Genomic DNA, 17,036 nt, shown 5'->3' on the forward strand with positions numbered 1-17,036 from the left:
AATTCATACACCTCAAATTACTTTTACTCAGACTTTACTATACTATAACTCTTAAATTTTCTCTAAAAAAGAGCTTCTAGTTTGTTTAAGGCCCTGTAGTGATGATCACTTGTATCCAAACGATCTGGTAACAGTAGAATAAAACAGAAACGAAAATACTTTAAAACGCAATTTATTGGAGATTTACGAAAATATTTTTGTTCGAGTTATGGATAAGTTTGATTAGTGGAAGTTCGAGTAACGGAAGCAGACTTGTTTGTAATTTGCTCAGTGAATGCTTTTGCCACTCAATTTTGTTCGAGTTAGAAAAAATTCGAATTATAAATGTTCGAGTTAGGGAAGTTCGACTGTATATATATGTAAGTTTATATGTAAAGAAAACTTGGGCATGGCCCCAGCGCAGCTAATTATGATTTGCTTCAAACAAAAGCTAATTACATCTAATTTCGTGCTAAAAGCAACAGAACAAACACACGACAAACCAAAAGCAAAATTCACAAAAAACAAATTTCCAAAAAAAATAAATAAATAAATAAATACAAAAAAAGAGTAATAAAGCTCAATTTTATTGTATGTTTGTATTTTACAAATAAATAAATTGAATCAAAAAACTGATTTTACTTCAAAAGTTTCTTAAGTTTGTTTAATTTAAAAATTCAAATATAATGAAAGTCTGTTAAATGTCTGTGAGTTAGCATTATGTTAATCTAACATTTGTACGAACTATCGATAGTATCTCATTTTGATGATATTTATCGAGTTCAGTATTTTATTGTTTGCAGGGATTTATTAGTACGATTGTGTGTTTTATTTTGTGATGAGAATATTGAAATATAGGTGTTTTCGGAATTTGACAAAAGATGGCGTACCAAGTAATCCGAAAATGTTTCGCAAACAGACAAATGGTGGCTCACAGTACCCAGAAAACTATGCAACTTTCCGAGATGATACCACACAAAAATATCTTTTGTCATTTTCTATAAATTTTTTTTATATTTTCTCGAATTTCTAATTTTTTTCGACAATTAAAATTAAAATTTCATTTAATCGTGGACGTCATATTTGATTTGAAAGTTTAGTATCGATGTGGTATCGTAGTCAGCTGTTTACAACTCGCCACAACGCATAACTTGTTTCTGTTTTTGGCTGGAAAGCTTCAGAAACAAATTTAAACTGCGCGCTTTAAGTGAGCAGCAATATGCCAATGAGGAGTAATGTCGTTAAATTGTATACCCAAAATATACCAGACTGTTCTGGTATATCAGATGGTAGTTAAGAAATACTGAATCAGTATTAATTAGAATTCGTTATTGATCGCGTGAGGCCACACTGGAAAATTTAAAGTTAGATGAATGCAAATTTCAACATGCATTTACTTTGAAATAAGTTAATAATTTGATGAAAATTTTAAATTCGAAATTAGATAATATTAAGGTCAACAATTAAATGAAGGTTTGAAGTTCGTCAGCCCTCGGAAAATTTAATTCCAAAAAAAAATTATTATATTAAAAAATCGAGAAAATTCTAAAAAAAAATTGTGCAAAAATTTAAAACCGTCTATAAAAAAAAAATATATATATGAAAATGGGTACACAAATTAAGAATACCCATTTTCGGAAATGAACTAATTTTTTAATACAAATAATCAAACCAGATCGGGAAATTAGGCAGTTTGACAGCCCTTGCACCGGGTGGCAATCGTCCACACCAGTGCTGGCAAGTTTTTAGGGGGAACAGTAGCTGTTTCTGTCTGGAGAGCATCTAAATTTGCTTATTTTGGGCAGTTTTACTTAAAATATTAATAGCAAAACTTTGCTGAATATTTAAAATAGACGGATTTCCAGCTTATAGAAATTATGAAATTACTCCAGCAAACGAACTCTCAAAACAGCCAGATCTAGCTTTAAAACGGCTAACTTGGCAACAGTGCTTACATACAAACACACACTTTCTTTCGACATGAAGATATTGTAACACAAACACACACAGACACACACACAAAATAGTTACAACAAACTTTTTTATACGAAACTCAAGAAAACACAAACTTTGCTGGCAGGAACGGTTTAAGAAACAAGGTGATAAAAACGTGGATATAACAAAAGAAAATATCTGTACCCGTGGGTACACGATAAAACCCATTAATTGAAAAAAATATCCAAGCTGCAAAAATATATAAGTATAAAATTGAATATGTATGTTTGTATGCACACTCGCTTGGCACATATATACTAAAGGCAGCAACAGCTGGTTTTAATATTGTAAACATCAACTCTAGAATCCCTCTCCCACCCCGCCACACCTTGTCTTTCCTTGCGTTCGTTCGCCTGATATCAACAAGTAAAATTCATTACTAATAACTATATACATATATACATGTATATGTGAGTGTGTGTGTGTGTGTGTGTTTACATATGCATTGGTATTTATGTGAATTTGATTATCGGTTACTTGGAGCATGCTGTCGTAGTCAGCGTCTGCGTCAACGTCGTCACATTGAGTAAGGGTAAGGTCTGTGACAGTCTCACGTTTGGCGATAAGAGGCCGACGCAATGTCCACGACAATCGCAGCCCCAACAACAGCAACAACATCGGCAGCGGGAGCGGGAGAAACAGTTGCTGGAGGTGAGAAGAATCTATTGTTTGGTCTCAATAAGCTGCGCTCCCAAGGCAAGCTGACAGATGTGACGCTGATTGTGGAAGATCATCGTTTCAAGGTGCGTACCTACCACCCAACCACCCACCAGTGTTGCCAGAATTTCAAGCGCTAAAATAGCCAATTTGATACACAAAAAATAGCTAAAAAGGATTAAAAGTATTATTTTGTTGTATATAAAAATGCAAATTATTGATTATAAATTGTTTCTCTTTATCTGCTTAAAAAATTCGATTTCTTTAACGACTTACAATTCTATTTGTTTGATTTAGAATTGATTTGTCAAGAATTTTTGAATTTACTTATAAATTGTATAACTTGTAGAAATATGAAAAAATATATTGTTATATTTAAGTCATATTCATGAGATAGCAATCGCGCAAAATAAATCGATCATTTCAATACTGAGTTAATTATGCAGAAATATTCTTTACGTCCTGTTCTATATGCTGTAAAAATTTCATATTCACTTTTGTTGGAGTCTAAAGAAGTTTTTTTACTGTGCAATACTTCTGAATTGAAAACTTTTAACTTGACTATGTAAGCTCAAAACAAACAGTTCAGTCTAAAAACAGCTGGACGATTAAACAAATAAATAAACTTACAAGAATTGTATTATTTGGACTAGCTATTTGCTTTGTAAGGCCATATAATAGCATATTCGATTTTAAAAATTATATGACTTTTTAGTAGTATTTTTTCAATTGACAAAACAGATTTAACACAGTCTTCTCTGTTCAGAAAATTTTTTCTAATCTATTTAAATACTTTATTCATATTATTTTTGTTTAAACTTCATTTATTTTCTACAAAAAATATATTTAATTAAGATTTTTGTATTTTTGACAATTTGAAAAAGATAGCAAGATTTTTAGCCACTAGCATTTTTTTTGCAATTACAAAAAAATAGCTAAAATGGCAACACTGCTTCCTACTATTCCCCCTCCCCCGTCACTCTTACTCTCTCTCTCCATCACTTTGTCTCTCTCTACTTATACCCTGTTAAATTGCAGGCCCATCGTGTTGTCCTGGCTGCAAGTAGCGACTATTTTTGCGCCATGTTTGCCGATTGTGCCATGATTGAGTCGCGCAAGGAGGAGATCACATTATATGGCGTCACAGCGCGGGCAATGGGACGGATTATACTTTATATATACACATCGCTGCTCGACTTGAATGTGGACAATGTGGAGGAGACGCTCGCAGCGGCCACTCATGTCCAGGTCAAGGAGGTCATCGAGCGCTGTACCGTCTTTCTGGAGCAAAAGATTAGCATGGACAACTGTCTGGCCATAGCGAGCATGGCTGAGATTTATGGTCAACTGGCGTTGGCCGAACGCGCCTATCGTTATATCTGTGCGCACTTTAAGGAGTTTGCGGACAGCGGAGATTTCAAGGATGTGAAGCTGGAGCAGCTGCACTTTATACTGTCCAGCAATTATCCGATTGATGTCAGTGAACTGGAGCTGGTGCGTCTGCTCTGCAGCTATGGACTCGACCAGCAGCTGGACGAGAGCGCATTGCGGGAGCTCTTGCGTCTGATTAAATGGCAATATATTGGATACGATGAGCTCAAGTCACTGCGGCAACTACTCAACTACTCGCTGGTCGAGGAGTATCTGGCCAAGTTGCAGGACAGCGGCCACGGCCAGGAGTCCAACTCTGAGACGCTCGAGCTGTGCCTGCAGCGACAGGGACAGGTACAGATACAGGGACAGGAACTGGAACAGGGACCCACAAATATGCGCGGCATGGAACTGAGTCTGCTCAAAATTGGCGGCTTCGAGTGGAAGGGTCTAACCAATGAGATTATGTGCTTCTCGCCAACTAAAATGAAGTGGTATGAATTGACTTCCATACCGCACATTGATCAGTGTACGTTCTTCATCTTGTCTAATCTTCTGCAGTGAATATTTCAATATATTTTGTCTTATATCGTTTTCTAGGCAATTTTGGCACCGCCGTTCTCAATAACGAACTCTTCATTGTGGGCGGCGCATACGATGTCTGCCTCAAGGAGTATATCCATCCATTTGGCTTTCGATACTGCCCGCTGCGCGACTCCTGGGTAACCATTGCACCTATTCAGTTGGATCGCTGTCGCTTCTCTCTCAATGCTGTGGGCAAACAGCATCTATATGCCGTCGGCGGCATTGTCGAGCACGACGATAACTCCGAGGAGGCACTGCGTCGCATGTCCAATGTGGAGCGTTACGATATTGTCAGCAACACATGGACCTATATGCCCAGCCTGCAGGAGAATCGAAGTCAGCATGCTGGCGTCGTTGTTGGCGACAAGCTCTACATATCAGGTAAATACAAGTTAGGAGCAAAATTAGCTCGTTAAATTGAAATTTTTAAAATGTATATTTATGATAAATAGTATACAAAAAAAAATTAAGTTGAACTCGTATTTTTGATTTGAGATAAAGTAAATTATGATTAATGATTCAATTTTAATTTTTATTTTATAAAATCATAGATCTACTCTTATTTTCAACTTTTATTACAGATATTAAGAATATAAAATTGACAAACTATCAAAAAATACCAAAAAAAAATTCCAGTTAACAAAATAATAATAGAAAAATTCCAATTATATTTAAATTCCACAAAACAACGAAAATAAATTTTGTTATTTTTGGTACTTTGTCTATTTATATTTTGTTTATAAGTCAGTTATTTAAAATTAATTTTGTATTATAAAGAGAAGTTATTCTATGATTCTTAAAATAAAACATTTCATAACTTGAAAATTATTCAGATTAAAAAACAGATATAAAGAAAATTATTTTTATTTTATTTTTTTTTTTTTTAAATAAATAAATGAAGATTCTTCAGTTGTCATATGTCTTATGTTTTATCGCTTCAGGTGGCATCCATTTGGCCAACATATTGTCCAGCATGTGGTGCTTCGATACCAAGAGCGAACGTTGGCTGGAACTGGCGCCGATGCCAACGCCATGCTGTGACCATGTTTTGGTTGCCATCGACAATCGAATCTATGCCTGCGGCGGCTGGCATGAAACGCTTAGAGAATCCCGTGTCCTGGTGGAGCACATCTTTGCGTATGACATCAAGAGCAATACGTGGAGCGTCGAAACGAAAATACCAGCACCAAAATTCTATTCAGGCGTCACGTCAATGCGTCGTACTATCTTTTTTGTGGGTGGACTGGATTCCACCGAGTCCATTGATCGTGCCAGTTCGGAAACAATGGCCTATGATCTGGACACTGGCGATTGGTGGCATCGAAAGGACTCGTGGGATACGCCCAACGATGTCTGGGAATCCACATGTGCCGCCATCTATGTGCCCAGCTTTGACTCATAGACGACCATACCACACAATGGGCTTCCATCTCATCCAAAACGAATTTAAACAACATTTTGATATGATCAAATATTAATCATAGAATGAGAGAAAAACACACGTCCCTCCCATCCAATGCTTGTGATTAACCTTAATGTGCTGTCCCATGTTATTACTGTACAGTGAATAAATGTGCCAAGCAGGGCCGACAAGAACTTTGTTAATAGCAGGTCAACGTTCGAATATGTAACTACTTGTAGAAAGAAAACAACGATTTAAATAAATATTTTGTTAGCAAACGATTTCAAATGAACTTGTTTACATTTGGGTTAGAAGGTGAAGAAAAAGTACCTGATAGATTAATCTACTCTGGACATGCCGAAGACAAAATACCCTTTTTGACTACCCTTTTTTTACTAAGTCGGAAATTTATATAGAATTGAAAAGTATAGACATGAATTGTATTTTTTATTCCAATGACATCTATATATTAAAGTAATTATTTTCGGATAGATATCTATGCTTGCTTTAATTCACATTCAGCTCGGCAGTCTGATCAAAAATATTTACATGTCTATAGTTAATGGGGTCGAACACATTTTATGAGAAAATACTCCCTGCAAAGTATAAACAAATTGCGCATTTAAATTTAATTTTTGATGGGGTTTGCCATCATGGTCGGGCGGTTTTAATGCTCAAACCGATACGGCGGATACTTTATATATTTTTGGTAAACGTCTTTTTGTCACATAGATACAAATGTAAGTGTGTATGTGCATGTGTTTATGTATGTATATAATGGCCACATACATATATATATATATATATATATATTGTATGTATATGTGTGTATGTATGTGTATAGTAAATAATTAAATCTTAAGTGTCAAGTGTCAGAATGCTTACAAGGTACACAGAAACAAGCAACATTGGCTAAAACTAAACGACGCTAAAACAACAGATCCAATCTTAAATCTAAAGGCTATATAACTATAAATAAAATTCAACTTAAACGAATACAAAATTAAGAATTACAAATTAAAATAAAGTTACACAAATACATAGATGGAAGTACACAGCTATTGGTTACAAAAATTCAGAGCCACTATTCAGATCGGATCGGATCAGATGGGAGCTACGCATTATGATGGGGTGCAATGACAACCCATCCATCGTTCTCCACAATGTCGCTGCTAGTCAACTCTTGGCTGTTGCTGTTGTTGCTGCTGCTGCTGTTGATGTTGATGTTGCTGCTGCTGCTGCTGTTGACGACAGGTTGCTGCAGCCGTGAGTGAGTGTTTGCCTGACGAGATGCCGGCAGCTTCTCCCATTGCTGCTGCAGATTATTGTACAGACTTTGTAGGCCATCCTGCACAGAATGGATGATGATGAACATGGATTACATTTAGTTAATAGCAATTAATTGAATAGGTTTAGTATCTTACCCTATCTTTGATTTTGCGCAAGAGATCCTTTTTCTCTGCGCGCTCGATTTGATCCATTTGCAGAATGAGCTTCTCCTTAAAGTCCTGCGCATAGTACAGGTTCGTGTCCACGCTGAGATACTCCTTGGCCATATGGCGATGATCACGATAGATTGCCAGCGACTCGGCATTGTTCGGTATGGGCGGCTCCGGCTGCAATTCGGGATCTAACAGAACCGCTAACGATTGCTCTGTGCAACCACAGCCGGCATCTACATCCGCATCCACATCTAGATCCAGATCTAAATCCACTTCCGCATCGACGCAATCATTCTTCTCGTTTGCGTTGGCATTGGGGGCGTGGCTGAGCAGTCCATTTGTAATGTTATCGTTGTTATTACTGTTATTATTGTGGTTATTATTGTTATTGTTGTTGTTGTTGTTAGTGAGGTCTGTGGTGGTGTTGCTGGTCACGATCACCGGCTTCGTATCCGTCACTGTCAGCCGTTCCCGGCCATCGCTTTTAGCTAATAAAAAATGAGATACGCAATTTATTATTTAAATATATATTTACAAGAAAACTCAAAATAATATCCATACGTTAATGGAAACATAAGAAACATATAACAATTTCAAAACAGTTTTCCCCTGTCGTAACAGGCTTTTTGAAGCCGTTAAAACAATAACATTTGTTAATAGTTGTCGCTTAAATTTGCATATATATAACCTGATAAAATGAAGTTTAGGGTGAAATACATTAAAGAACCGATATACTTTTGAAATAAAATTTAAAAAAACATATTCAAAGCTAATCAAATACATTATAAGCATATTGTATTTATCCCATTAAAATAATGTTAAATAGTGATTTAAAACTGTATGTATAAGTCGAATTCGACTACAAAAATAAGGAATTTTGTCAGCCTATTTTATAATTTTTTTTCATATAATGTAAAGAACTCAAAAGAACTTCTACTCAATAAATTTGCTTTCCATGCTTTCAGCAAATTTGACTAATAAAAAATTTACAGTTTCACATTTCATCAGTTCGATATACTTTTTTTGAATTGAATCTCAAATTGCTTAATTTAATTTCCCTCTTTGAGATAAGACCTATTAAAATTATTTGATTTTTGGCATTTATGTTTTGAGATTGAAACACAAGCTGAAAGCTGCTCGGATGAGTTTAAAAAAATTACGTGTTTCCCCTAAGGGATAGAACATTTCAAAATTCCGTTGTTTACTGTAATCAATTCAGCTTCCTGCCTAATAATTCACTCGAGACAGTCAGTGAGTCAGTGGGTAATTCAGCTTAAAAAGTTGTATACACAGGGAAGAGATATTAGATGGAAAAGACATATGTATGTACAATATATAACGTACTATAGATGATCCAGCAACTGTGCAGATCGCTCGTCTGCTTTGTGGTAATCAAAGCCTGTGTATCGCACATGTTGATTGAATAAAGTTTTGGATGAACTTTGCTTTCACTTGCGATGATATCGTTGTCCGAGCTTTATATGCTCATCGAGATCATTATCGTAGGGGGATGGTGTAATTGTACAGTGGGTACACAGTATAATGCACACCACAATGAACATTCGATAATATGTTTGAAGAGGCGAATGAAAATCCTTTATTTTGAAAAGCGATGAGTGTGTTCGTTGTGATGACGTGTTTTCCACACTGAATCGCTTGTTGCTTTTCTTCTTTCGGGAAAATATTGGAAAAACAAACTATAAACACACACAGAAATATTCTCGCTTATTTTCTCTTTTTCTCTATCTGTCTCTCTCTCTCTCTCTCTCTGGCTTATTTTTTGTGGTCCAATGTTTATTTGAGATTTTGCTTGGGCGCTTTTCTTGATAATTTCACAGTACAAAGTACAGCGTTTTCATACATCTACATATGTACGTTCATTGATTGTGTAGATTCTCATTATCTCTTTTGAATTGCATTCGCAACGATTAAAATATGAAATAGGGCGGGGCAGGGGCCAAGACGGGGGATAACGATGATGACGACAACGAACTTTCACGCGATGCGTTTTTTGGGAATTGCAGTAACATCGCGGCACTCAATACGGCACGGCGCTCAAATGTAGACTGAGCGTATGGGGATGACCGTGCTGTTGTCGAAGACCCGTATCCGCTTCGACTGCTCGGCAAAAACAAAAAGAGCAAGAGGAAGCAAAGCACGAGCACAACAGACAGGAGAGTCACCACAATGGACCAACATCTGTGTTGTATATATAGTCAAATACAGCTACTCAATTAATTGTTTTGACAAAGATACGAATTTCAATTTCACAAAAGAAATATTAAACAACAATTTTCATTTTATCATCTATTCTCTTGTTTTTTAGCTTGAACCAAATCAAAATTAATAATGATGTTATTATTTTAAATAAGTTGCTTTAACTTTTACTAATTATATAGGCTTTAAAATATTGAAAATAAAAAAAAAAAGGTAAGAATATAATTTTTGCTTTTATACAATTTAATTGTATTTAGGGGTTGCTGATACTGCTTGATCTGTGAGAGTTACAGCTTTGGCTTTAACTATTGTATTTCAAATTAAATATTTGCATTTGTTATTTTGTCCAAACAATTGCCTGGCTAACTGTATATACATATGTATGTATATGCGTATGCATATACATATATTTAGATTGAAGAGCTGTTCCTTCATTCGAGACTTAACACATTCATCGAGCATTTTCCGATCATTCGATGAATAATGCGCCTGGCATGCGGTTGGGAAATCTCCCCTGCGAACAATTTGCCAACATGGCATGGCATGTCTGCCCTCTTGGGTGGGAAAGTGTACTCGTAGCTATTTACTTTTTGGCCAAGATTGCAGAGTGACTAGGTCGTTGCTGTCGATGCAAAGACATCGACAACGACAACGACAACGACAAGATCAACACATGCCACATGCTGCATGCGACACTATCTGTCTGTCTGCCCCAAAAGAGATCAACTAAATAAATTTCAATCATATTTACTCGTGATTTCGTCCCCGTGCCCATTAAGTGAAATGCTCGCTCTTCAAGAGTCTCTATTTATACATACATATTTAAATATATGCATATAGCTGAATATATGTATCGGTATCTGTGCTCATATACATGTGTACTATATGTACGAAATCAAAATAAAAGTGAGATTATTGCCGAATGACTCATTTGGTCAGTTCGACTTTTGAGAGAGAATACGGGGACAGGGGATAGGGGGCAGGGGAAGACAGACTGTCGGCCTCGTCATGTGTGCGTTTTCTTTAGTGAGTGCTCTGCCTCTGCCATTAGTTGATTTTCATTTGATTTCGATGTTGTTGCTGTTCTGTCTTAATGTTTATGTTGCTGGTGACGGTGCATGTCATGCCTATAAATCTGAAGAAAATTGCCAGCCAACCAACTAGCCAGCCAGCCAGCCAACCCGTCAGCCGTCTATTGAGCCAGCCAGGCGATCTTCATAATACGATAATTGTGCACAACGCAATGTGCAACTATGAGTGAATATACACTTTCTTCTAATGGGTATAGAAAATGCTCGAAGAGCTCTGCAAAGATTCAAACAGTTGATGCTGATCAAGAATGTATAATATATACTTTATGGAGTCTTCAACGCTTCTTTCAAACTGTTTCGCAAATTTTCCCTTTGGAAAAAAAAAACAAGTGAGCGGTAACAGTCGAGTACGCTCGACAGTAGGATACAATGTGCTCAGGTACTCAGTACTGAAAGTTGATTTTCGACCGATTGTTCCTATGGCAGCTATATGATATAGGAAACCGATCTGAACCAAATTTGGCCAGGATATATAACACCAACTTTAATGCATATTATATTAGTTTGGTTAAGATATCACAAAAAACAAAATACTTTTTCATACTAAAACTTGATTTTCGACTGAGAGTCTCCATGGTAGCTATATGAAATAGTAGACCGATTTGAACCAAATTTGGTCAGGATGTATATTACCCTCACAGTTGTATCTTGTGTCAGATTGGTTGAGATATCTCAAAATACCAAGAAGTTTTTCTTACTAATACGTCATTTTCGATCTATCGTTCCTATGGCAGCTATATGAAATAGAGATCCGATAAAAAAAAACAAACTGGATCTGCATACTGTATTCAAGAACCTACTTTCTAAGTTTGAAGTCTCTAGCTCTTATGGTCAGTGAGATCGACGCGTTCAAACAGACGGACGGACGGACAGACAGACGGATATGGCTCAATCAACTCGGCTGTTGATCCTGATCAATACTTTATGGGGTCTTCCAAGCCTCCTTCTGCCTGTTACATACATTATGCCAAACACATTATACCCATTTTTGTCCATTTTCAATGGGCTAAGGGTATGAACAGCGTTAGGGTCATAGGGGTCAATTCAAATGGGCGAGGAAGTGAGAGGAAGTCGAGCTAAATGTATTTTGTTTCTGCAAAAATCTGCTTGTGCGTCTGGGTGACTATTATGCTGCGAGTATTTCGTTTTTGTAAGCTCTTTCGAGATCGGCACCTGTGCACTCGAGCGCTTGTGCGTCGCTCTGGCACCAGCTATGGTAGCAGATACAGCCATAGCGTGCTCCCCTCTGATTGAAATTATTAATATCTACATTTATACCCATGCTAATTTTTTTTTTATTTTAAATGTTAAGTTGGTATTTCAAAGACACTATAGGAACAGTTTTATAAAGTTTATCTTGCATTGGAAAACTTTAAAGGAACCTTAAAAAATTTGAAATATTTCAGCTGGTAACGTTAAATTTTCACATTCAAAAACAAATAGATAACTTTCTATAAATGGAGTCAATAAATTTAACTTAATAGAAAGTAAAGCTTCTCTATAAATTAAAGCGTATAAAATATAAAATTTTTTTTCTTGGGAATTAGTATGACACTAGTAACGTGACCACTGTACTAAATTTATGTATTCTTCATCCATCTTCAACAAAGCAAACGAAGGGATATAAAATAATCTGTTCTTTAATCTTGAAACTATTGCCAGCAGTTTTCAAAGCAAAATTGAATTTAGCAGCTCGTAAAAGTGTCCTACATTTTGACTAATGACAATTTTTAATTTGTTGCCATCATCGGCAAGAATGTAGCCAAGAGATCATCATCAGGACAGATCATCAAGCATGTCAGAGTGTCATCTGTGCTCTCTGGTCATCATGGGGCATATTCAATTGGCAAAAGTGCCATTGTTTAAAATGTACTTTCGGTGCAAGCGAATTCAGAATTGCATGAGCGCATCGCAATATTTATAACGCTGGCAATTCGCTGCCTGAGACATTGGCAATTGAAAAATGTTCTGAAATACTTTTGCATTATAAAAAAAAAAAAAAAAAAAAAACAACGCAGCGACTAATTAACCAAAAATCGAGCAATTAAACTGCGACAAAATGCTCGAGAAAGAGTGAGATAGCAAGCGCATTGTTTACATACGATAAAGTGTTGGTCGTTTAAGTTGTTGTTGTTGTTGCTGCTGCCGCTGGTGGTGCGTCATGCTGTCGACCCCAACAGCTGCCACATTGTAGACGTAACTCAACAGAAAACAGAAAAAACAAAAAGCTGACAATGCGCCCAGCTATTTGCAACAACAACGAGAACGAGAACGAGAACAACGACAACTATTTACATGCCACAATCGTGCTCGTCCAAAACAGTGTGATAATGTGCGTGTGATTCACTCGCATAGACAACCAGACGACGACAACGGTGCCGCCAACAGTTGTGATCAGGAACTCACCATGCAAACTGCTGCTGCTGCTCTCGCTGTGATTCAAATCGAAGCCATTCTGCAGAGAGAGAGAGAGAGAGAGAAAGAGCGAGTTAAATAAATCAATTATGATTTAAGTACAGGATATTGTCTATGACGCACCGCTTCAACATCCAGGGTAAGCTGTTCCATCGGTCTGCTGGCCATTCGTATCATTCCATTGCGTATGGTTTCCAAACGTTTGGACGCCTCGGCCGATGATGTTAAATTGAAACTAGCATTTTGACTCTCGCTGCTATCCTCCTCGGGTATGGCATCCCAGCGATTGCTGCTGCTCATGAGGAACACTCCATTATTGTCAAGTTGGCCCGAATTGGTGGGCGTTCTTTCAGATGAGGTATTTTCGGTGTTACTGGAGCCAGTCCCAGTCCCAGTCCTAGTTCCGGTTCCAGTTCCAGTTCCAGTGCCAATCTCAGTCGCAGTTCCACGCACATTTGTTGGTGTCAACTGTGTGGATGCAAGGCTCATGTCACTGGAGCTGTGACTAAAGCTGTCATATTGCGCGGCCACCGTGCCGTCGCTCTCTTTGGTCACAATCTGCAATAATTGAACATTCAAATTAATGTTGTTGAGTTAAGCAATCATTTAAATAGCTCACTTGTTGGTTAACAAACGAATATTCTAGCGCCTTGTCGGCGCCCACATAGTCTTTGATAATCTCATTCATCTTGCCCACAATATACTGCATGGAGGGTCGATCCTCGGGTGCCGTCTTCCAGCAGGCTGTCATCAGTTGCTCAATATGCTTGGGGCAATTGTCCAGCAGCGGCGGTCGTTCACCTGCATCACAGCAATAACAGTAAATTAGATAAAACACTTATTTCACAAATCTCTAGACTTTTTAATGACCATTTTTGGAAATGTACAATATCATGGTGAAATTATACTTGAAATAATATAAACATATATTATAAAATTTCATTCAATTTAGATAATTAATAAAGTTCAATTCAAAACATTTAAAATTTGGTCTAATATCTAGAAATATTGGTTTCTTAGTTTCGGGTTAGTTTCTTAGTTTAAGATTTGTAGATCACTCACCTTTGTATATCTTCCACTGTATGGTGTAGGCATTGTCAATATCCTTAAAGGGCTGCTTCCGGGACAACACCTCCCAAAGCACAATGGCCCAGCTGAAGATGTCGCACTTCTCCGTGTATTTCGAGCCTTCAAACACCTGTTTGATAATCATTAAGATATGAAGTATAAGTTTTGATTAATTTTAGTTTAATGCCTCCAGCTGTTTTCTGAATTTCATAACTTAACGAAATTAAAAGAATGCGCTTCCATTATCTCAACTAAATTAAATGCGACTTGCAAACTACAGTTGAGTCTGATTAAAGTGAAAACAAGGGTGCTCCGTCCCTATCGCTTCGCTAGCGGTGAGGTGCGGCTATAGTCGAGCACGCTCGACAGTTATATCATATATGGAACCGAATTAAACCAAATTTGGTCAGAATGTATAAAACCAACTTAAATGCATATTCTAACAGTTTGGCTAAGATATCTCAAAAATCAAAAAACTTTTTCATACTGAAAGTTGATTTTTGACCGATCGGTCCTATGACAGCTACATGATATAGTAGCCCGATTTGAACGAACTTCGGCCAGGATGGACGAAACCAAGTTAAATTCATATTATAACAGTTTGATTAGGATATCTCAAAAGACAAAAAACTTTTTCATACTAAGACTTAATTTTTGATTGACCGTCTCTATTGCAGCTATATGACATAGTGAACCGATTTTAATCAAACTTGGTCAGGATGCATAATACCAGCCCAGATGCATATTCTATTAGTTTGGTTCTGATATCTCAACAAACAAAAAACTTTTTCTTACTAAAACTTAATTTTCGATGCATTGTTCCTATGTCAGCTTTATAATATTGTGGCCCGATACAAAAATAAAAACAAACTTGATCTGCCTATGGTATCCAGGAACCTACATACCAAGTTTGAAGTCTGTATGGTTTCTGACATCGACGCGTTCAAACAGACGGACGGACGGACAGACAGACGGACCCTGATCAAGAATATATATACTTTTAGAGGTCTGCCACGCCCCCTTCTGCCTGTTACATACATTCTGCCAAACACATTATACCCTTTTTTGCACATTTTCAATGGTCTCAGGGTATAAAAATGATGCAAGGTTCGGTTCACTATGGAAAATATAGTGCTGATTAAAATTCTCAACTAACAATGCAGTGGTAGTGAAATTCCAAATGTATAATTTTGTGGCAATACAAAATTTAGCTGGCAAAAGTTCCAAATAAATATTTAGTGCTTGTGGAATTCCCATCAGTATCAGCAACGATTTACTTAAAGTTGTTATTTTCTACCTATTTTTAACAATTAATGAAAAGAATCTACAACTTAAAAATTGATTTTATTTACAACTTTTGAAGCTCACCTCGGGCGCCATCCATGCAGCGCTGCCTCGATTATTTGTCATCATGGTGGACTTGTCGGCGACAGTGCCAAAATCACAAATCTTCAGATTGCGTCCCTTGTTGGTCAGCAGCAAATTGAGCGGCTTCAGATCGCGATGTATCAGCGGCTTAGGAGCCATTCCATGCAGGTAGGCGACACCCTTAAAACATAATACATAATTAATTAATATCGTAAACTGTCAGTTTCAGATAGGAAATGTTAGGGGATTGTGTTGTCACCTCGGCACATTGGCGTGCCCAACTCATCGCATGGGCCAAGCTGTAGGCGGGCTTCACTTTTCCATGCAGAAAGTTATGCAAGGAGCCACCCTCGGCGTACTCCATGATTAGATATGTGGCCTGTTGATACGATGAGATGCCGTGCAATGCAATAATATTGGGGTGCTTAACTCGCGACAGTTGCTTCACCTCCTTCTCGATGTCCTTCTGCTCGGCGCTGGCAAAGAACTCCTTGACGGCCACCAGCTGATTACGCCACATTGCTTTGCAGACAACACCATATGATCCATGGCCGACTTTCTATGTAAACCAAAAGAACCAAAGAAGGAGCTTAATTTCCTGATGTTGCTTATATACCAGGGGGGTGTTAGCACTTACCTCGGCCAGCGCAATCTCGCTAAAGTCCACATAGGCAGCTTGCAGTGCATTTTGAGACGCGGCGGCCATCGCCTGCTGCTGCTGCTGCTAACGTTCAGTTGTTGTTGCCGTTTGATGCTGTGTGTGTGTGTGTCTGTGTGGATGTCTGTGTGCGTGTGTGTGCTGTCTGTGTGTGTGTGTATGTATTTATCCTGGTCTCACTGCACAGGCATTGAGATTGATCCGCGTGTTATTGTTGTTGGCCTGGGCTTGTTTTGCAGCCTGCTTTCCTTATATCGACCAGCAATGAATCGCTGCAAATGCGAACGCTGCGCACATCTTCCAAACGGCTAACTGCGGCTCTTGGCGTTGACCTCAACTCTACCATTGGCAGCCAGACCAAATATCAAGCACTTTAGTATTGTATTTCGTTCTTCAAATGGTCTCCTCAATTTTACCAACAATTATTTCTCATTTCTTTTTTCGTTTTTAGCCTGTTCGTTTGTCGCAGTCTGGCTAGTGGTTGGAACTTGCAAGATAATCATCGCACTTATCGATATAAGCGATGAATTGCTCTTACCCTACCGTAGTATATGGAAACCGTTGACAAATTTATTTACTTATGAAAAATTCAAAGTCTACATCCAGCAAGTTGCTATAAAAACCATTTTTTATATATTCGTAAGCTTATATTGAGAATATGTATACACAGCTTGTAAAATACAATTACAATTGCATTTCTTTGTTTTTGTTTGAATACTGAATTTTTTGTATGATATTAAAAAGACACATTACCAAACTACCGAGCCTATTATTTAAATAAAAAATAA

The 17,036-nt window shown here is 37.4% G+C and overlaps 2 protein-coding genes across 2 annotated transcripts; one reads left to right on the plus strand and one right to left on the minus strand.

Moving 5' to 3' along the window:
• The first annotated feature begins 1,945 nt into the window (after window positions 1-1,945).
• LOC117793611 (kelch-like protein 26) lies at window positions 1,946-6,273 on the plus strand. The gene is made up of 4 exons (XM_034633980.1): window positions 1,946-2,717; window positions 3,670-4,531; window positions 4,603-4,968; window positions 5,529-6,273. Exons 1-4 carry the CDS (start codon window positions 2,553-2,555, stop codon window positions 5,987-5,989), a joined length of 1,854 nt encoding a protein of 617 aa, XP_034489871.1. The 5' UTR covers window positions 1,946-2,552; the 3' UTR covers window positions 5,990-6,273.
• Window positions 6,274-6,614: 341 nt separating this feature from the next.
• LOC117789110 (mitogen-activated protein kinase kinase kinase 7) lies at window positions 6,615-16,775 on the minus strand. The gene is made up of 9 exons (XM_034628157.1): window positions 16,228-16,775; window positions 15,850-16,149; window positions 15,591-15,770; window positions 14,217-14,352; window positions 13,774-13,955; window positions 13,278-13,712; window positions 13,146-13,194; window positions 7,414-7,919; window positions 6,615-7,337 (listed from the first exon to the last, which is right to left on the minus strand). The coding sequence occupies exons 1-9, from the start codon at window positions 16,294-16,296 to the stop codon at window positions 7,104-7,106; spliced, it is 2,091 nt and encodes a 696-aa protein (XP_034484048.1). The 5' UTR covers window positions 16,297-16,775; the 3' UTR covers window positions 6,615-7,103.
• Between the last annotated feature and the right edge of the window lie 261 nt (window positions 16,776-17,036).

The sequence above is a fragment of the Drosophila innubila genome, chromosome X (genome assembly GCF_004354385.1).
Source record: "Drosophila innubila isolate TH190305 chromosome X, UK_Dinn_1.0, whole genome shotgun sequence".
Classification (NCBI taxonomy): domain Eukaryota; kingdom Metazoa; phylum Arthropoda; class Insecta; order Diptera; family Drosophilidae; genus Drosophila; species Drosophila innubila.

Coding starts and splice junctions, on each gene's coding strand:
- LOC117793611 (XM_034633980.1), top strand. CDS start 2,553: ATGTCCACGACAATCGCAGCCCCAACAACAGCAACAACATCGGCAGCG. Junction 2,718..3,669: donor TGGAAGATCATCGTTTCAAG/GTGCGTACCTAC, acceptor GTTAAATTGCAG/GCCCATCGTGTTGTCCTGGC. Junction 4,532..4,602: donor CATACCGCACATTGATCAGT/GTACGTTCTTCA, acceptor ATCGTTTTCTAG/GCAATTTTGGCACCGCCGTT.
- LOC117789110 (XM_034628157.1), bottom strand. CDS start 16,296: ATGGCCGCCGCGTCTCAAAATGCACTGCAAGCTGCCTATGTGGACTTT. Junction 15,771..15,849: donor GGGCACGCCAATGTGCCGAG/GTGACAACACAA, acceptor TTATGTTTTAAG/GGTGTCGCCTACCTGCATGG. Junction 14,353..15,590: donor CTGCATGGATGGCGCCCGAG/GTGAGCTTCAAA, acceptor ATTATCAAACAG/GTGTTTGAAGGCTCGAAATA.